This window comes from Candoia aspera, chromosome 4 (genome assembly GCF_035149785.1).
Source record: "Candoia aspera isolate rCanAsp1 chromosome 4, rCanAsp1.hap2, whole genome shotgun sequence".
Lineage (NCBI taxonomy): Eukaryota > Metazoa > Chordata > Lepidosauria > Squamata > Boidae > Candoia > Candoia aspera.
The window spans coordinates 15983816-16005918 of NC_086156.1; the positions used below are offsets into that span (position 1 = coordinate 15983816).

General features: G+C 39.5%; 1 protein-coding gene across 6 annotated transcripts in view; it reads left to right on the forward strand.

Annotated features, from left to right (window-relative positions):
* Nucleotides 1-22103, forward strand: part of EPC1 (enhancer of polycomb homolog 1) — a 54418-nt gene that overhangs the window by 5819 nt on the left and 26496 nt on the right. For 5 of the 6 annotated variants that reach the window (XR_010067929.1, XR_010067931.1, XR_010067930.1 and 2 more), the window contains exon 1: nt 6612-6935. The exons of the other annotated variant lie outside the window; for it this stretch is intronic. Coding sequence is in view for 2 of the 5 variants with exons in the window: in XM_063303454.1 (XP_063159524.1) it covers nt 6783-6935 (153 nt within the window). In the remaining 3 variants the exon portion in view is untranslated. Of the gene's footprint in view, nt 1-6611; nt 6936-22103 lie in introns of those variants that run through there. 6 annotated transcript variants of the gene reach the window in all.

The window sequence follows — 22103 nt, forward strand, 5'->3', positions numbered from 1 at the left end:
ATTTAACTTCGCAGACCACCTGAAGGGGTCTCGGGGACTCCCAGGGGTCCCCAGACCACTCTTTTAAGAACTGCTGGTCTTTGCCATGTACTTTTCCCAGGTCTATATTTTTGAATTCAATGTTGCATAGTATTCTAATTACTGCTATTCTAATTGGTCACCATCCTATTCTAAAAAATCTTAATTCTCTAGAAATGTAGTTAGAAGCTGAAAAACACTGATAATAATTAGCATTCTTAAAATAATTAGATAACTCCTAGTACCCCAAAACAAGATTGGGATGAAGTGTAGAAAAAGCAATAGATCTTTATATTGGTGTCTAGATAGATAATTCTAGTTGGACAGTTTCATTTTATTATGTCTTCACAGAATACACTTTTCAGCTCCAACCATTTAAGAAAGAAGGCCTTACAATTTTTTAGAATGATTGAAGACCCCTATAAATAAATTTATTTGAAAACTAAGCCATCTAATTGGAAAGGAGAGAGCTAGAGGAAAAACAAGTTGGTTAGAAGATTTCTGGATGTACCTGCTGTGTTAGAAGTAAGGAGATTTTTCTCCCTAAACACCTTAATTGTGGTTGTAACCAGCTTCTCAAAAGACTGAATTTTCAGTCATTATATCCATATTGTAATCATACCAGTTCAGTTAAACTTTAAAATGAAAAGTAGCAAGGAAAAATTATGAGCCTCTTGCATCAGTCTCTACCGGTCATTCTGCTGGTGCCCTGATACCAACTAGAACTGATTTAATTGTATAATGTAATTCAGATAAACACAGGAAAACTGCTATTAAGGCTGAGGCTTAGTTCAGCACTAGAAAAGATGGAATGAAGTGGGAGGAGAACAAAACTGTTGCTGACTGGAATCTGAACAGGAACATCTTTTCTTCCTGGACTTGCGACAGATAATCTTCCCTTTTTTCAGTTATAGCCAGTGATCTTACCCAGTCTTGACTAAAAATGTCAGTTCAAAACAGGTCCATCTAATCAAGCATGCAATCTATAACAGCCAGTAAAGGTGCCAAAGGAAGCTTTAACAGATGAAATTAATACCTGTCCTGTGTTCAGTTCATCTCAGCATTCTGCATTCAGAGATACTGGCTATGCTTACAAATAATATTCATGAGTAGGTACAAACCTTACTTCCTTTTGTAAGGGTGTTAAGGGCATCCATGGGGGAATGTGGGGAAATTGATAACAAGTGTGTAATTATGCAGTCTACATACTTAGGTGATTTGCATGATGACATCATGACACATGTCATTTTGACATCATTGTAGCTTACTACAGACACTTACGGTCCCAGCTAAGATATATTATTTTTATTTTGGTTATTTTAGTAATTCTACATTTGAGTGGAGTCAAGCAGGAGCATATACCCACCAATGCTTCTGAACAATTCTTCAAAATTCTGACTTAGGGATAATAGGTTATTGCCACACTTTAATACTGCAAAATTATAAAATTAATACATTTTATAGAGATATACTCCTCATAAAGATATACTTCCTGTATAGCTGATTATATGCCATTAGACATTCTGTGTGTATAAGTAACACATTTTAGTAATCCCAGAATTCACTCTAATTTCCTAATAATTTTGAAAAGATGTAGACTTTTATCCTAATAATTCCAATTATCTAGAGTCACAGATTACCTATTTTACTTCCATTTCCAGTCAATGTACTTTTCAATGAATATAAAAGCTTGTTTAATCTTTTATTTAACTATTCATTAGATGTTCCCCACCTTTTCTTCAGGAGCTCAAGACTATCCACATAGTATTCCCTTTTCCATTTTACCATTCATTTGTAATATCAGCTGAAAGAGAATAATTGACCTGACCATCCAAGCAAATTTCCAGGACTGAGGGTAGACTTAGACTTTATTTCTTCTGTCCTAGTTCAGTACCTTGGCCATACTCTCCTTCCTTTATTTTTATCTTATTTCTCCAATTTAACGCCATGGATCCCAGTTTGAATGATAGTATAATAGATGCCAATTTTAGGAACTTTTTCACATTCTTAAGCTCTGACATGGTGCCTTAAGCTTTTGCAGTACTTAAGATACCCATTTTGCCCCTTAAACCTACCTCAAACCCCTCAAAATAAATAAATTAAGACTGGACTGGAGGGGGGTTTCACCCACCTCTTTGGAGATTTCGAGAGGGATGCTGATGAGCCATAATTTACGTATGGGCCATAATTTACGTATCTAAAGACCTGGAAACTTTATTCAGCTAAGTTTTTCCATTGTATGTAGCAAAAAGAAAGATAAATGTGAGATGATAACTTCCATACAGAGGACAGAAAAAAAAACATAAAAATCCTGGGTGATGCCTAGCTTCTTCACGCTAGGGTTCCCTACTCCAGCTGAAACATGGAAGTGGTCACCTCAAGCCTCCAAATGTGTATGCATGATACGCTTATAAGAGGTATACAGCTTTTAAAAGACATGTTGCATAATGTGCTTGAATGCATATAAAACACCTCTTCAAAGGATTTGCCAAGTCCTTGTGTCTGTGTCTGTGCATGTGTGTATCAATAGCAGGCATATTCCCAAAAAATTCAAGGCAAAACAAAAATATTAATAGAATTAATAACCATTATTTATAGCTAATTGCCTGTGAAGTACAGTACTTTGTTTATATCAGTTTTTCTTAAAGTGTGGTCCAGGGACTGCGCGGGTCCTCCAAGACCCTCTCAGGAGTCTGCTAAATCAAAATTGTTTGCCAGATACTGGGGATATTTGCAAAAATTCAAAACAATATCACACTTCTCATTCATTCATTCATTCATTCATTTAACAAATTTATATGGCCACCCAACTCACACACAGTGACACTGGGGGGCTTACAAAATTATTTTTATGTTTAAGGATGGGGGGAGTTATAATAGTTGATCTTACTATTTTAATGTTGCTGAGAAAGAATCCCCAGGTTTACTTGACTCGATAATTGTTTCAGATTTAGCTGTTTGTATGATCTAATTAAAAGTGACGTTTTTTATTGAGTACAACTGTAATGCAATACAAATAATTTTATTAAATTAGGCCTCCAGCTATGAGCCTCAACATACTATGCCCCCAAATCTCTACTAATTCAAAAGAAACTGTGTACTCCCAAAATAATTTATGAATGATATATGATTTATAATTCCCTAAACTTATTTCAGTTAAGAGTACTAAAAACAAGCATACTCAATGAAGTCATCTTTCTAATTTTTCACTGTAAAATAACATGTAGTTAAATTTCTAACATCTTACCTGAAGGTATAAAGAGAACTTTATGTCTGAAAATGTAGAAAGAACAAAATCTAGCAACTTCCTACTTGTAAAGGCGATAACGTATTTGTCAGAATGATTAATGAACTTGTTAAAAATGCCTCAACTAAAAAGGATTCTGAAGGTATTCAGTATGCAAGATACTAATTATTTCTTAGTTTTAAGACTTTGCCTAAACTATTAATAATTGAGCAATGTATGTAACTGAGCTCTTAAGTAAATGTACATGATTTTGGAAATTGATTAAAGCATGTGAAATTATGCTTTTTATTTATGAAGAGAATTCTTTAAATCTTTTATGCTTGTGGCTAACCTGACAGATTTTGATTGCACCTTCTTCATGTCTAATATTTTTAGGGTCATTTTTCTTCAGTTAAAATGCATATGCAACTGCAGCTGTAACATATTTTCATAATACAGGAAGGAAGGGAGCCATGTAGCAAAAGTTTGTAAAAGGTTTATATGATTATGTGTTCAAACAGGCAGTATTTCTTCTCAGTATCTTGTAAAATGTTTACACTTTGGCCCAGTGTGGGCCATGAGAACATTTTTTAGACTGGCCTGATTCATATACTAGCGAAGACATAATGTGGCTTGTTAGGTTTTGGTTGAGTATATTCAAATTCTAGCTATTTCTGGTTTAGTTAATAAAACATAGCTAAGAAAAATTGAGCATAGTGTGTGCACCTGTTAATTAACCTACAAATGTTACCATTTTTTTCAGAGCAGTAGTCATTTTTGCCTGGAGCAAAAAAAAAACCCTGAATACATAGTAAGTGTATTAAATATTAATGTATTTACTGTGGCAAGTTTAGAAAAATGCAAGTTGCAAAACATATAGAAGAAAACTTTCAAGTTTTGGGGGGAAAGGGAATGTGGATCCTATAAAAATTTACAGTTGCAACTATTGAACGAGACTGTAATACTTTCCATAATCAGTATTTTGCCACCATCTTAACAGCTAGTTTTCCTGAATTCTGGTTTTTACAACCAGCTATTATATTTGTTTTGCTTGTTCCTCTATTTTTGTTAGCTACCTTGGGTGTTCTATAAATGGAAAAATCAAATATAAAATACATATGGCATATATATTGTAGATTAGCTTGAACGTCTCTATATGCATTATGTAATCTTTGTGCATTGGATTTTTATTAAGTGAGAAGTATTCTTCATATGAGCCCCCACTTGAAGTCTGAAATGTATAATCCAGACACGAGTTTCCAATCCTCATCTGTTCTTTAGTAAGGCTCAATCCCAGCAAGATGGAGTGGCTCTTGGTTTGAAGGCCTGGTGATCCCAGTGAGTTATCACTTTTAGCTGTAAATAGAATCACAGTTGCCCAAACATCTGGTTTACAAATTGGCGATCCTCTTGGATTCACAGCTGCTGCTCGAGCTGATGGTAGCTTTGGCCAAGAGAAGTTTCTACAGCTCCATATTGTGCACCAGCTATGACCTTTTCCTGGAATCAGTTGCCATACTTACTGTGTGTCACTCATGCCCGAGACATCTCTCAGTTGGACTATTGCAGTGCACTCTATATGGAAGTATATATAGGGAAAGCAATGGCAAACCAGCCCGCTGTAGTCTGCCAATAAAACGTCGCGAAAGCGGCATCCCTCCAAAGGGTGAGGCATCCCTCCAAAGGGTGAGACATGGCTCGGTGCTTGCACAGGGGACCTTTCACCTATATGGACTGTTTTTGAAAAGCATTTGGAAGTTACAGCTGGTCCAGAATGCAGCAGCTCAAGCAGGTAGGAGTACACCCCAAGGCACCCATGTAACACCTGTAATTCAAGAGCTGCACTGGTTCCCAGTTGGCTTCTGGGTGCAATTCAAGGTGCTGGCTGTCACCTTTAAAGCCCTTCATGACTTAGGATTTGGATATCTGCAGGACTGCCTTCTCTTGATGACATCTGCTGTTGGGTAAGATCTAGCAGGGAAGGCTCTTTATGTGTTCCCTTAATTAGAGATGGTCTCCAGAGGCAAAGGAAATAACGCCTTCTCAGTTATCTCCCTCCCCACCTCTGGAATAGTGTACCCCTAGATACTCAAACAGACCATCTCCTAGTTTTCAGAAAGTCAGTGAGGAGCTGGCTGTTCTAACCAGCCCTAGGGTCAGGCTTCTTATGGCTATCCTGGCAAACAAGTTAGTTTCACTGCATTTCAAATATCAATTCCCATTTTTAAATGGTTATTTATAATTTTACAGTTTTAGTTTTAAATTTGACTGACTGTTTTCATCCCAAATTACGGTTTTTTGGAGTTGTACATTGCTCAGAGCCCATCGATTGGATTGTAAATAAAAACAATTTTAAAAAATAACTAGACTGAAAATGTCAGTCTAGTTCTTTAATGATCCTGCAAAAATAGGCTGCAGCAGAAGTTGCATCTAAGAAGCTTGCCTGAGGTTTGTAAGTGCTTGTCCAAAAAAAAGTTCTGCTTGCTTCGATAAGTGGGAGACAGGATAAACCTAAAAGAAGGGGGATGAAAACTAAAGGAGGTTAATCAATTCCCCAGCTCCAGAGCCTCAGTACTGTTATAACCCTGAAGGTTGTAATCATTTCTTCCAAAGTGCGTGTTCTATGAACAAGGTGACAATTTCGAGGTAACCGACGTTTTCTGCTGGGAACTGTGTTAACTTTAAAATACCCGATCTGCAGTTTTAAATACCTGTGTGTATAATAGACTTGCATTCCTCTCAGTTAATTCTATAGAATTTTTGATGTCACAGAGCCCTGTCTTCCAGAGGAGAGAACAAAGTGGCCGGGAAAGAAATGAAAATAGGATTTAGAGGGAATATTGAGCGGCAACCCTCTCCCTGCCGCAGTACGTTTAAACAGAACTGGGCCGCGCACGTTAACTGTCTCCCTCTCGCAAGGGGCTCGGGCCGGAGGAGATGCTCCCGGTTTTCCGAGGGCTGAGGCGTGGGGTTTCTCCCGTGCCTTCCTCCAGGCGGCAGTGATGGAGCCGTCCCTCCTCCGCTCCCTTCCCAGCGTGTGAGGGCGTGGGGGGGGGGTCGGTGTCTCCGCGGAATCCGAGGAAAGATACTGCTTCGGGGGAGAGACGGGAGCGCCTTCGGCCCGGCGAGAGACTCAAAACCGCCGCTCTTTCGTGCCCGTTCGTTGTGGCCGCGCCGCGCGCTCTTCTCAGCAACGCCGTGCCCGCGCTTTTGCGCGATGCAGTGTGGGAATGGCTGTGGCGCTGGGGTTGGCTGAAAGAGGCGGCCAGTCGAGGTTTAATGTCCGCCATGTTGGCCGTGGCGTATTGAGCAGACCCGGAGCGGCGGAGGAGAGAAACCGGCACCCTAGCCTGGCCGCGCCAGTCGGCGCCGCTGGGACCCGCCTCGGAGCGAGCCCCGCCCCGCCGCGGGAGCCCAGGTCCCTCCATGAGAGCTCTCGGCGGGGTCCGGCTCTCAGCTCGGAGCGCTCTCGCTGTCTCCCCCCCCTCTGCCGGAGCAGCAGCAGCCGCCATAGCAGTTGCAGCCGCCGACGACTAACATGAGCAAACTGTCGTTCCGGGCCCGGGCGCTGGACGCGTCTAAGCCGCTTCCCGTCTTCCGCTGCGAGGACTTGCCCGACCTGGCCGAGTATGCCTCGATCAACCGGGCCGTGCCGCAGATGCCCACGGGCATGGAGAAGGAAGAGGAGTCGGTACGTGAGAGACCCCCTCCCGTCCCTACTCCGGCCGAGCCGGGCCCCGCCATCGCCCTGTATCCAGGCCCCCACCATCGCCTCTGCGCAAGCACAAAATGGCCGCCATTTTCTCCCCGCTTCCTCCCCCTTTCCTCCCCTCCCCCATGGGAAGAGGGCGATGTTGAACCCTAACAGCCCCGTCTGCCCTCCCTCTGGAGTCCCCCGTGAGATGTCTCTCTGTCTTGGCTCGAGTGGCAAGGTCGCCCGCCGGGCTCCCCTCAGCCTCCCGAAAGGCACAAAGGGGGTCACGTGACGCGGCGGGTAGCCGCCATTTTGTTATGTCTCTAGTTCGTTGGGCTGGGCCTTAATAGCGCAGCAGCTGCGAGAATGCGAGCTCTAACGGCGCGGGAAGGTGAAGTTCTGTCATTTGAACGCTAGGTGGCGTCTTTGTATTGTAATTAGTGGTTAGGCTGCAAGCGTAGCTGGCTTTGCCATCTACCTGTCTGGGATTTGCTGCTGTCAGTTCTGTAGCTACCAGCTGAGTTATGGTAAGGAAGGAAGGCTCTTTTGCTGTATGGATAGGAATAAACAAGATGCGTTGTTCAGTTTACAGGACAGTAGTATGAAAAACTTGGTTACTGGCCGATGCTTTCTAACTGAAGAGCCTTCTGGAAATATACTCCTGTTTTCCCCAAATAAAATTGGCTTGTTAAATACACCACTCAACTTGTATGGAAAAACAGTTTAAATTAGTCTGGCCATTTCACCTATTTTCATTGAATGAAGCCCACATGATTTGGCACTAATTTAACAATTCAATTTTGAGGTGTGCAGTAATAAAAATAGAAACAGTACTTCGGAGTCACATAGATTGTTCCTCTAGTAAAATACTCCGCTTTTAGAAAACAACCTTTTTATGTAATAACATTAACCATAAAGTTTACTAAAATACAGAATCTGAAAATTTCTTCAGCATATAGGAAGTGCATAAAGTTTAAACAAATGCATGGCTTGGGTGAACTAAAAAAAACTGGAAAAATCAGATTAACATTTTGTACTTAAGAAAAGTTAGTGATACATTAATACGTGCATCATAATTGTTTGACTGTAACACAGTATCCTTGGCATGAAATGTTTAAAGACTGAACTGTAACATGTTTGTCTCATTTACATTATGTTGTTGTGAAAGTGAAGAATATGAATTAAGCAGAAAGTGAAATGCACATTCTGCTTAATTCATATATATGGTGCATATTCAGAACCTAATAAAATTATTTGTTTTTGAGTAAAAACGTGCATAATGATCAATTTGAAAAGTCCAAGTTTTTCTACCCTATTTGTTCCTTGAGACCCCTGGGTTAATATTAGACTTTGTGAACTGAGTTGTAGGCTTGTGTTTCCTTTATCCTGAATTTGTGCAGTTGCCTATATTTGGATAAATAGAGAATTCTGAACAAGAGGTTCACTGAGTCCGTAGGCTTCAGATCCTGCTGATAGAAATTAGTAGACTGATAGTATAGTTCTTTACATGTTTGTTTGTTTATTTTTTATTTATTTATCAAATTTATTCACCGCCCATCTCACTCAGAGAGCAACTCTGGGTGGTTTACATAAAATAGGAATAAAACATTAGTTAAAATACAATAAAACAATTCAATAAAAACAATCTTCTTAATAAATAATATGTTCCACGAGGTAGATGGTAAAGAGTTCTTCATTTAATTTCCAGGGAGCGTCTTTAGGTTGTTTACTGAGATGTTAAGACTCTTAAATTCCTTAAGACTTTCTTACAAGTTCGGTCATATGGGATTGCATTTTAAAATAACTAAGGATAGAGTTGAATGTGTCAGGATTTATTGGTGTAAAAACTGTACTGCTTGAATACATAGAAAGCTAATTTATAAGAGAGAAAAATCTGTGAGAGTGGCCGAGAAGGAAGAGATGCAGATCAAGACCAATAGTTGGTAGAACACAGTAAAAACTTCAAGAAAAGACAAAAAGAATGCAAACATAAAAGGCTCTGAATGTTTATATCTTGCATATAATTATTTATAAATCACATAGAAAATTACAGCCTGGATACTCCTAAACAAGTAACCCTTGCCAAGTCAGGTACACCGAAAATTAATTGTGGGTCAACTAACTCTGCTAGAGTCCAAAAGTTATTAAAACCTTTATGCAAAAGCGATCCTTCAAAATAAATGGGAATTGTCTGAACTAAGCAGGTAACAGGCATTAATGACTGCATAAAAATTTGGAATGTAAAGAAACTCCGTTGAGTAAGTTTGGCATAATTTAAGAAAATGCTGCTTGCAAGAAAAAGAACTTTCCCTAAACATATAAGCTATATTTGACTAATAGTTGCTTGATACATATGGACATAATGTTTGGATTAAACATTTTTATTGAATAAACTGAGAATACAAGACTTTGCTATAACTATTTTTAATCTGTTCAATCGTGTCCTATTCTCAGACTGCCTGGAAAGTCCCTGTAGTTTTCTTGGCAAGGTTTTTCAGAAGCGGTTTGCCATTGTCTCTTTCCTAGGGCTGAGAGAAAGTGACTGGCCTAGGGTCACCCAGCTGGCTTTGTGCCTAAGGCAGGACTAGAACTCACAGTCTCCCAGTTTCTAGCCTCGTGCCTTAACCACTACACCAAACTGGATCTCACTGTAACTATAGTTAGAAGTAAATTAATTAGAATATGACCAAACAGATACTAATACAAAACAGGGGCCATCTAACATGATTGAATGATAAGCCCACATTATTGCAGTATGTTCGTAAGAGGATAGGTCCACAGACAGTCTGGAACAAGAACTCAATAAACTTGGTCAGGCTACTTTGGAAGAGAAATTTGGGAGTGGGAAAGGGATAAAATGTTCAGATCATTACTACTGGAAGTGGTGGGGCCAGCAGCACCTTACTGGCCCTCATTTTAATTATAACTAAAACACTGGGAAAACTGGTACACTGCACAACATGAACTTCTAGTGTCATCTTTATTTCCAAGAAGACCAAGTCTTAGCCAACTTAGAAAAAACAAATGATGGTGGCTCTAGCTTGGGTGCTTTTCTTGAGGTAAGCCCACAAGCCCAGACAAAAGATAAAAGAGGAGGAGGAAGATAGAGGATGTGACAAAGAGAAGCTTCTGGTAAATGAAAGCCACAGGCAACACAACTTATTGTAGATGTTTGATAAATAGACAAGCCCCTGTAGTAGCCTTTTTGTGATAGTGGCCATGACATGGTTTCATAGTTCGGTGATATATAGGCAGAATAATACAGTAAATCCAAATATATCCACAAATGATAGTTGCCTGTGCCCAAGACCATCTCCTTTTATGTTATGTAGAATCAACTCCTGAGCATATAACTATAATAGCAAAAGATGTGCTTGATTCTGAACTTGTCTCCCCTTGTCCCCCATCCCCATGTACCCGCTCTTTCATCTAGAATTAGAGGAACTGTTCTTGTCCTTTCTGCATGTATCTTTTGGGGTTTCTGGATGTTTACAGCAGACAATCTAACCATTGTTTTGTAGTCTTCCTCATTTGAGAAAATACATGGTTCTTTGAGAACAACAAATTAAGATCCTGTATTTAAATTTCACAATACATTGTCTGGATCTGATTGGTTTAATTTGTTTACATAGAGCAGAGTGAACAGGCTTTATATATTAGCACAATACTTGTGCAGAATAACCTTGGATAAGGTGGATATCCTGGCTTATCATTCATTATGTGCCAACATGACCTCTATATGAGACCCCTCTCAGCTATAATCTGGCCTGATTTCTTTAGACCATTGTCTTATTTATTTATTTTTTTACATTGCCTCTGATTTCCACAGGCTTTCTTGTCTCCTGTATAGGTCCAGCTGTTATCAGTATTCTATAGTGTAGCATGTTTTAATGTACAAATCTGCATACCTAGGAATTCCCAAGTTAAATAGAAGCCCCTCATTTTTCAGAAGCCCTGTTATTTTTTTAATTGCTAGATACACAAGTCATGTATGTTTATTACTGGAGGGAGGGATTGAAATTCAAAATTGTTTTTATGGTTTGTATAAAAAGTAGTGTCAAGGGTTAATTAACACCTTGGTCAGTATAAATACAGCTTTATATTCAGTTCTTGAAATCTTATTTAACATCTGATAATCAGTGGATCTCAGTTATTTATAGCATCTGAGTGAAATAGTTGTGTTTGTGCCTCAATATAAACAGGATTGCTGCCAAAGAATGAAATCTACTGAGGTTTCAAGGGGAATGACTTAGGCTTAATTCAGTTAAATGATATGAGATCAGATATTAACAGTTGCTGATAGAATGATACACCGTTTCCTGATACACTTTATTTGGAGAACTTGCTGTCAGCCTCAATAACAGTCTAATTTTCCTATAATTGTATTCGATATGGAATGGAGAGGGTTATGGATGTAATATTAAGAATTTGAATATGCAAAATAGGTCTCTAGTTGAATAAATGAGGTTTCTTGGTTGTGGAACACATAGATCAATTACCCATTTTTGCTGTGCAATTTCCAGTTGCAATATTAGGATTTTAATTCCTCATGTCTCTTGCTTGACTGCTTCCATCTTAATACTTTCTCCTCCTCCTCCTCATTTTGGAAGCTAGACAGAGTATGCAAAGAAGTAATGAACCAGTTTCCCCCAGTTGTGTATTAAATTGAGGCTTTACTCTGTGTGACAATGATTGGTTTCACATGTTAAACCATGCTTTACTTAACCATGGTTATTGAATGAATCACAGTTGACAAGATTCATACAGCAAACTGAGTCTAAACCAAATAGACCATGTTTGTTTATTTTTTATTTTTGTAAAGGATCAAACAGAACTGTAACTGAAGGAATCAGTTATACTGGTGCAAAGATATTTAGAGTTTTATATATTAAAAAAACAAAAGCTTGAGTTTCAGTAGCAAATTGGCAGTCACTGCAGTAGCTTTAGCAGTGAAATAATAAATTGCAACAAATCAGTGCAAGGGCAGGTACCCCACTGAAAAACTTAACCACTACATTTTTACCAGCTGTAATTTCTAAACCAAGTGTAACAGCATGCTGTAATAATCAGAATATGAGGTTACCTGTTTATGAAAAACTAGCTACATTATCTCCATCCAAGAAAGGATATATCCCTCAAAGTTGGTAATTGGTATTTCTGGCCATAGGGGTCACTTAGGCTTTCAGTGACATTGATGACTCTAGCTCCAAATTACTTACCTGTTCATTCTGAATTAGTGCAACCCCATGTAGAACAGGCAAACTCAACAGTGTTTGTACCCAGAAAGCACCAACCAACATGGTTTCTGTTTGCAAGATTCAGCAGTTTAGGTCCTCTATCTAATCACTGCATCCATTACTTCAGGTAGCATCATGGCTACCTGAATGTCTTGGCACCGTTAGCCAGTAACACTGTCTGAGGCCTGTAAGTAAGTAACAGTGCCTCGAACCTCCAACTCACAGAAATGATCAGAGAGGATCATTTGATCAAGAGCCACTGAGAGATCAAACCAAGTTAACTGAGTCACTCTTCTTGTCTCTCCTATAGGAGGTTATCAACCAGGGTGACTATGGCTGATTCTTTCTCTAAGTTAGGGCTAAATCTAAATTGAAAATAGTTGAGAGAATTGTTCTCCTGCAACAGCAGTTGCACAGATGAAATGATGAGTGGTAATTTGGAAGATCCACTGATCCATGGAATGTTTCTTTAGCAGTTGGTGGACTGCTGCTCTTTTTGAGACTGGTGTTACTACTGCATGATGCTATGATACATTCACAACAAAAACCAACATCAACAAAATAAAGTATTATTACACAATATCCTCAAAAACCAAACATGCAGCCCTCATTCACTGACAAAATATCACCTGGAATAAAATGAGTTTTATCACAAATAGAGTTTCCTTTGAAGATTACCTGGAAGCTGCAATTGGTAGAAAACATGACAGCCCATATGCTGACAGGAGGTAACTACCAAACACACATTATACCTGTGCTTAAGGCCCTATATTGACTGCCAGTAGGTTTCAGCGTGCTCTTTATGTCCTGTAAAGCCCTTTATGGTTTTAATGCAGCCCAGCACACTATGGTTTTATGGTTTTCTGCCAAGATACCTTCAGGACTGTATTCTCCAGTTAGAACTGACACAACTTGTATATTCATCACAAGAAAAAATTCTTGATCCTGCATTTTTGTGAGATTTGGGGGTCCAAAGCCAATGGTTTTCTGTACTGGCTCCAGTATTGTGGAACAGCCTCCATTTGAATATCTGGCTCCCCCCCCCCCCCCATGTAGTAACTTTCTGGGAAACATTAAAAACTGAATTGTTTTGAAAGCCCTTTGGTGATTGATTCCATCTTGCTGGTGTTGGCTGATTTCTAGTTGTGCAGTTTTCTTTTATATCATGTGTGATTGCTATAGTGATAATTACAATTTGGGGGGGTTGGAGTTTTTCTTACTGTGGAGATTCTAATATCTGTGGTTTTTGTATTGTTTTAGACTTAACCATGTATGCTTATTACTTACATATTATATTATACCATGGATGTTCTAATTTTGTTGTACAGAGTTGGCGACATATAAACCCAATAAACAAATAATAAATGCCTATGGACATCAGACAATAAATTTCTTCCTTCTTTGTGCAGATTTGACATTTAGCCCATTGTTTGTGGATTGATCTTACTGTTTCATGTAACAACTTGAGGTATGTGTTAGTAGTTACAGATAATAAAATATTCTGTTGATATTTCAACTGAATGTGGATACTTCAGTATCAAACAGTAACATCTGTTATTTCTGGAATAAAGGTGACATTTTGTAAAATGTTTTATAACAGAATGAGTCATAACAGTAAATAGGTAGTATTAGTTTATTACAATGACTGAGTTTGCTCTTCATGTGAAGCTGTAATGTGGTTTGTCATGTTGACTGAATCCAGCTATTGTGGGTTATAAGCCATAATTTGTGGCTTTGTTACAGAAAACGATCACACTGTTTTCTTTTGCAATACATAGTTGTGCAAAGTGCAGAAGAAGAGTAAGGAATAGTGAGCTAAAGAAATGAAAGCCAAGAGATTTAAAAATAAATAAATAATGGAATCTAGTTTACGCCAATACTGTGCTTTTTCTATCCTTGCAAACCATCCTTGCTTCCCCCACATCCTTAAACCACTTCATACATTTTTTTACTTTCTCATTCCTTCCCTTTCCCTCATGCAGTCATCCTTAATACAATTGTTTTACAATTCAGTTCTTATTCTCTCTGTATGACAGACTCTCTCAATGTATTTCATACTAATCACTCAGTTTTATATTCAGACCACTTTCATCACCCATTCATTCTTGACCCTAACCTTGTTTTACCACATATACTTCTTAAGTACCCTAATCCCACCGTATTCAGCTTACTTTTTTGTTTCTCCTAGTATACCCAACGCTCACTTTCATATTTGCCTATTCACTAGTTTCATAACTGCCCTATCCACAGACTCTCTGTAGTTACCATATGACATTCACAATACATTAAAATAATAAAAGTATAATAAAACATCCATATAAATTTAAAAATTGTGAGATAAAACAAGGAACACTAGCAACAGTAATAAACTGAAGATGTTATTTTACTCATCACAGGCTTTCTGAAACAATTCAATTTGTAAACATTCCCAGAAAGCCAATAATATGGGACAATCTGATTTCCAATGGAAGACCGCTCCATTCCACAGACACCTTACAAAAGGATGAGTGAGTCAGATGGGTTGAATTTGGCTAGAGAAGACAATCCTGTGGGCATTAAGGTGCCAAGCCATCAAGGGTTTACAGATCAAAGCCAGTGCTTTGAATTGCATGTAAAAGCTGATAAGGAGTCAAGGACCAAGGTAAAATGCTGTTATTGATGTATGCCAGCTAAGGAATGGGCTGCTGTATTCTGGACCAATTGTAGTGGAAGACCAAATAGTCTTCAAAGCAGCCCCATGTAAAGCACACTGCACTAGTTCAAGTGGGTAGTGATGAGGAGAGAGTTGCTGTCTGAAGTTCCTGCCCAAGGTAGGTCACAATTGGTTCACTAGCCACAACTGGGCAAAGGTTCTCCTGGCCACATCTTCTCTTGACACATCCAGTTCTCACTTCCATATAACTTAGTGGGCAAAAGTACATATTTATACACAGCCCTTTTTGGTCCTTTTGACAAACATATGTTTTCTCAAGACAGGTAGTCCTTATTTAGCAACCACAGTTTGGACTGGCAGCTCGATCACTAGGTGATGCAGTTGCTAATTGGAAAATCATGTGATTGTGACTGTGCTTACAATTTTACTTCAGCTTTCCTTAATCCCCACTCCCCCGCCCTTTGGAATGCTTACCTTGGCACTGGGATAATCAGCAAGAAGGGAATTAATGTTCATGTTTACATTCATTGGAGAGGAAGGGATTACAAGAGAGTAAGCAGGCACACAATAGGGAATACACATTGAAAAGAATGTGACTGTTTGCTTACAGCTCTCAGGTCTGGAAGCCAGAAATGTGCTAGGCAAAAGGCCAGTATATTCCTCATTGTGTACCTCGCTCTGCAGGGGAGGGGGAGGGGGCAGGCACAGGACAACACATACTAACTAACTGTAATGGTAAACACATGACAGAGGCTGTGAAGGTTATAAATGCGCACCTTGGTTACAAAGCTATTTTTCCATCACTTTTGTAACTTTGAATGGTTGTTGTGAGAGGCAGTCGGTAAGTGAGGTCTACCTGTAGACCACATACTATCCATTATTCTTCTACCAGCATTTGCACATCATAATATTTCTCCATCCATTTTCCCATCTTTAGTAAGCTTTCGACTAAAGGCGACATTACTCTACCTGCAGGTTTTTTTACTGTTTATAACAAGCAATCATTCACTTTATTTTCCCATCAAATACAACTAATTTGGGTTTTGATCCAGTAATTTTAACATCCATATAAAATAATTCCATAAACTTGAATTAGAGTAAACATTTGAGAGGGTACCAGATTAGGACAAAACTGTCTTGAAATGATCATATGTGGTCAAAGAGAGAATGAAGGGATGAATTCTCTAGACCCACATATGTAGGACTGAAAGATATTACCTTCGTGGAAGCAAGGAGAGTTGCTTATGATTAGGTGGTTGAAACCTCAAACTCTCTGCTAAGAGAAATGCTGAAAGAGCAACCAGAGAGGTTACAGGGGATCTCTTGATATGATCAAAGATGCAGAAGTTTCAGGAGAAAGCTTTTCATATGTTTAAGAAGAAAAGTAGCCAATTCTGAACAGAAAGTCCTGGCTACAGTGGATAAATAGCTAAATTCTAGTAACAAGGAAGCCTGGTGAGGATGCGCTGCCACCAGAAGTATTTAGATCTTTTCTGGAATGGTGGGCATGATGACTAACTGCTTCGTTTACCTACATTGATTCCACAGGATGACTACCTTAAGAATACAGGTAGTCTTCAAGTTACAACAGCAATTGGGACAGGGATTGCTGTCGCTAAGCGATGTGGTTGTAAAGGGCAATGTCACGTGACTGCATGGCTTAGTGATGGCAATCCAGGCAGTCCTGGTTGTCGTAACCCAAGACATGTGGGTTGTTAAATGGGAAACAGCGGGAGTCCCAGATAAGGAGTGCAGGGGTGCCGTAGGGGAGTGGGGCAGGCCCAGTGCAGTCTGTGCATGAGTTGGGGGAGAGGATGGTGTGGCGTGAACACAGGGAGGCTGGGGATGGAGGGCATGGGGTGCGTGCAAGCACAAGGAGGCTGGGAAAGCAGGGCGCGGAGTGCATGTGAGGGCAAGGAGGATGGGGAAGGAGGGGGTGGGATTTATGTGAGTGTAGGTGGGGTACACGCAAGCTCAGGGAAGCCAAGGAAGGAAGGCACTGGTGGGTGTGTGCTTGTGTGCGAAGACCAGGGAAGGAGGGCGCCGGTAAGTATGTGTGTACGAGCACAGGGAGGCCCGGGGAAAGAGGGTGCAGTGCGCAGAAAGGTGGTGGTGGGGGCCTACCAGAGCAACTTGGGACCTTCCCTGTTTGTTTCACATTGTCTTTGCTTGAGGGAAGATTGCAAATGGTGATCACGTGACCATGGGATGCTGCTGTGACCATCATAAGTGAGAGCTGGTTGCCAAGTGCCCAAATCGTCATCACATGACTGTGGGGGTGTGGCAACAGTACTTGAGGATGAGGCATAAGTACCACTAGTTCAACACCATCACAACTTCAAACAGTTACTGAACAAGTGGTTGGAAAGCGATGACTACCTATTGCTGAATTGTGTGGTCAAGCTTACATAGAAAAAAGGGGATAAAATGAATTCAGCGCATTATTTTGCTACTTACTAGTTTAATATCAATTGCAAATTCTGCAAGATATATTTTGAAAAGGCTTCTAGACTGGGTGAGAGTAAATCAGATTTTTTTTCATCCAGAACAGGCTAGATTTAAGAAGGTTTCAGTACGCTGGATTGGTACTTTATATTGCAACATTTGATTTGGAAGTTGCTTGAAAAACCATCTGTGGTCTATACCTTGCATTCATTAATCTGTCATCAATTTTTGATTTGATAGATAGGGATAGACTATGGGGAATGGTTAGAGTTGAGCATAGAAGGAGGATTGATCTAAGATATAGACTTTACAGCACGTGTATTTAAGTTTATATAGATCAAGCTGGTGGAGTAACAGAAAAAATAGAATTACTATGCCTTGAGAAAGGCAAGGATGTATCTTGACACCATTTCTGTTCTTCATTAGTAATACAGTTACAGAGCTTCCCTCCCTCCAGTTTTTCCCATTATCTATTGGTGAATGTAAGATTTCTGCTCTTTTATAAGTACATGACATGGCAATACTTTCAACTACACAACTTGGTTTAAGCAGATTTTTTTTTAAAAAAGCTAAATAGTGCAAATCCGAATAATTTATAACTACTATAAAATCAAAATATTTTTACCAAAAGACAAACAAATATAAGTGGCTTTTTATGAGGAAAATGATGTAAAGCTACATATTTGTGTGTAGCAAAGCATCCCTGCAGTCATGTGATTGTGATTTGGGTGCTTGGTGACCAGCTTACACTTACGACAATTGTAGCATCCCATGGTCATGTCATAGCCATTTGCGACCTTCCCTGCTAGCTTCTGACAGGCAAAGTCAATGGGGAAGGCAGCAGGAGGTTGTAAATGGTGATTGCGTGGGATTCACCTAAGGATGGCAACCGGGACTGCCGGAACTGCCATTGTAAGTTGACGCAGTCACGTGATATGCCTTATGACCATGTCACTTAGTGACAGTTCCCAGTCCTGATTACTGTCAGTATGCCAGGACTACTTGTACAACTTTCTAACTTGCTTTGCTGATGAAATTGTATAATGGCTCGTGCCTCTACGAAATCCTTGATAAGCTGCCTTTGATACAAGCTTTTACAGAGCTGCATTTTCTGACTGTTCCTTCAGCATATGTGAAGGGAGATACAAGGGGATTCCTGCACCATAGTGCTTATATATTTCTAAAGTACCTCATGTAGAATTTTTGTTTTGTTATGTGCTGCACTGTAAATTATATCTGTCCCTTGGAGTCAGATTTATCTACCCACTTCTACAGAGAGGTAGCTGGGCTTCACACAGTGAAAGAATTTGCTTCCTGATGGTAGATTTTGATTCCTTTGCAATTTGTACTAGGCACAAGGAAATTAAGAACAAAAGAATGGGCAGCCATGGCAATAAGTATGTAGAGGAGATGAAAAGTGTTAATTTTGTGTAAATACCATAGAATTGGATGACTGATAGCATAATGAGATGACGACTCTGTTTGATGGGCCGAATCTTTGTGTTTAGTTGCTTTTTATTATTTTATTTTAGAATTTCTGAAACCAACAATTCTAATAAAGAATTTAAAAAATGATTCTTCTTGCATCATATATGGGCTGCAAATCATTCAGATTATCAGCCAACAACACAACATCCATTGTCTGCATACAGAAATTTAACAAGCCTTCAAGTCCATATATACTTAGTGAATAATATACAAATATTATCTTTGACCTCCCCCTTTTTTCCACCACTCTTTAAACAATCCTATATATTTGCATTCTGTGCTCTCCTGTGTAAAAGATCTGGATTACCAAGCAGTCAGAAAAGAGACAGAGAGCCAGTTTGGTGTAGTGGCTAAGGCAACAGGCTAGAAACCTGGAAACTGAACTCTAGTCCCGTCTTAGGCGCAAAGCCAGCTGGATGACTTTTAGCCAGTAACACTCTCTCAGCCCTAGGAAGGAGACAATGTCAAACCACCTCTGAAATCTTGCCAAGAAAACTGCAGGGACTTGTACAGGCAGTCACCAGGAGTCAACACTGACTTGAAGGTGTGCGTGTGCGCGCACAAACACACAGAAAAGAGACATTTGTATTTTGTTTAGAAATCTCTGTATATTCTAGTAGGGTAAAAAAATAGTATAAATCTTTCAGCGCTTTATCAGCTTAAGGAGCCTTTTCTATTCTTAGTTAAGGTCTAAATGGCAAGTTTAGCTATTTCATGCAAAATAATATATAATTATATAATATCACATGATACATATAAGGAAATTGTAACTTCAGAACATCTCCATTGTGACCATACCACAATAGTTGAAAGTTTAATGTTTTAAATAATTCTGAAAGTATATGCTAATTGTTTCTTGGATCCTCCATAAGATGTAATTCATAGACTAGGTTGGACTTGTCACATTGGGGTAACAATGATAGGCAAGAGTTTTTGGCAGTCAGTTAGATAACTGGAACTAACATAAGGAAGAATAGTAAGAGAACCTGAGAAATGGGATCAAAATACACAGTTTATAACAGTTGTAGTCAGCCTTACGTCTTTAGCACATTTGGGATTATTAATGAAAATAACTCTTTTTAGCTTAATTGGTGCTCAGGATATATGTAGTTATAGTCTAAAATAACAATATGAATTATAAAAAATGTGTATGAATCTGTGAGAGGATTTTTTTATTAAACTTTATTAAGATTTCAAGATAAAAAGAGAAAAGCTAACAAGAAATGAAAAAAATAAAAATAGAAAAAAGCAAAGTCAAAAGTGTGGGGAAAAAAATACAGAAAAAGAATGACTTCTGACTTTCTTTGCTACAGATATAAGTATACATTTGTATTAAAATCTTGCTCTAAGTTTACAACATAGCTTTCGTTAATTCTATTGTCCAGTATTATTCCTAATGATCTAATCCAGATAGCATGATTTCATTTTTTTCTGTTTCATGCAAAAAGTCCAAAAGGGGTTTCCAGGTAATATTAAAACTGCCCGGAGTCCCTCTTTTGGGGGAGATGGGGGTGAGAAAAATTTATAAATAAATAAATAAAATTAGTCAGTGTCTTCTCTCTAATCAAAGCTGTCAATTTTGCCAACTCATCAACTTCACCATCTATTTTTTCATTGTAGGTAATGTTGAATCTTTCTACCTTTGGGCATATAAAAGCCTCACTGCTATTTTTGTGTTGTTTATTCGTTTAGTCGCTTCCGACTCTTCGTGACTTCATGGACCAGCCCACGCCAGAGCTTCCTGTCGGTCGTCAACACCCCCAGCTCCCCCAGGGACGAGTCCGTCACCTCTAGAATATCATCCATCCACCTTGCCCTTGGTCGGCCCCTCTTCCTTTTGCCTTCCACTCTCCCTAGCACCAGCATCTTCTCCAGGGTGTCCTGTCTTCTCATTATGTGGCCAAAGTATTTCAGTTTTGCCTTTAATACCATTCCCTCAAGTGAGTAGCCTGGCTTTATTTCCTGGAGGATGGACTGGTTTGATCTTCTTGCAGTCCAAGGCACTCTCAGAATTTTCCTCCAACACCACAGTTCAAAAGCATCTATCTTCCTTCTCTCAGCCTTCCTTATGGTCCAGCTCTCGCAGCCATATGTTACTACGGGGAACACCATTGCTTTAACTATGCGGACCTTTGTTGTCAGTGTGATGTCTCTGCTCTTAACTATTTTATCGAGATTGGTCGTTGCTCTTCTCCCAAGGATTAAGCGTCTTTTGATTTCCTGACTGCAGTCAGCATCTGCAGTAATCTTCGCACCTAGAAATACAAAGTCTTTCATTGCTTCTACATTTTCTCCCTCTATTTGCCAGTTATCAATCAAGCTGGTTGCCATAATCTTGGTTTTTTTGAGGTTTAGCTGCAAGCCAGCTTTTGCACTTTCTTCTTTCACCTTCATCATAAGGCTCCTCAGTTCCTCTTCACTTTCAGCCATCAAAGTGGTATCATCTGCATATCTGAGATAGTTAATGTTTCTTCCAGCGATTTTAACTCCAGCCTTGGATTCCTCAAGGCCAGCATGTCGCATGATGTGTTCTGCGTACAAGTTGAATAGGTAGGGTGAGAGTATACAGCCCTGCCGTACTCCTTTCCCAATCTTAAACCAGTCCGTTGTTCCGTGGTCTGTTCTTACTGTTGCTACTTGGTCGTTATACAGATTCTTCAGGAGGCATACAAGATGACTTGGTATCCCCATACCGCTAAGAACTTGCCACAATTTGTTATGGTCCACACAGTCAAAGCCTTTAGAATAGTCGATAAAACAGAAATAGATGTTTTTCTGAAACTCCCTGGCTTTTTCCATTATCCATCGGATATTGGCAATTTGGTCCCTAGTTCCTCTGCCTTTTCTAAACCCAGCTTGTACATCTGGCAATTCTCGCTCCATGAATTGCTGAAGTCTACCTTGCAGGATCTTGAGCATTACCTTACTGGCATGTGAGATGAGTGCCACTGTTCGATAGTTTGAACATTCTTTAGTGTTCCCCTTTTTTGGTATGGGGATATAAGTTGATTTTTTCCAATCTGATGGCCATTCGTGTGTTTTCCAAATTTGCTGGCATATAGCATGCATTACCTTGACAGCATCATCTTGCAAGATTTTGAACAGTTCAGCTGGGATGCCGTCGTCTCCTGCTGCCTTGTTATTAGCAATGCTTCTTAAGGCCCATTCAACCTCACTCTTCAGGATGTCTGGCTCTAGCTCACTGATCACACCGTCAAAGCTATCCCCGATATTGTTATCCTTCCTATACAGGTCTTCTGTATATTCTTGCCACCTTTTCTTGATCTCTTCTTCTTCTGTTAGGTCCTTGCCATCTTTGTTTTTGATCATACCCATTTTTGC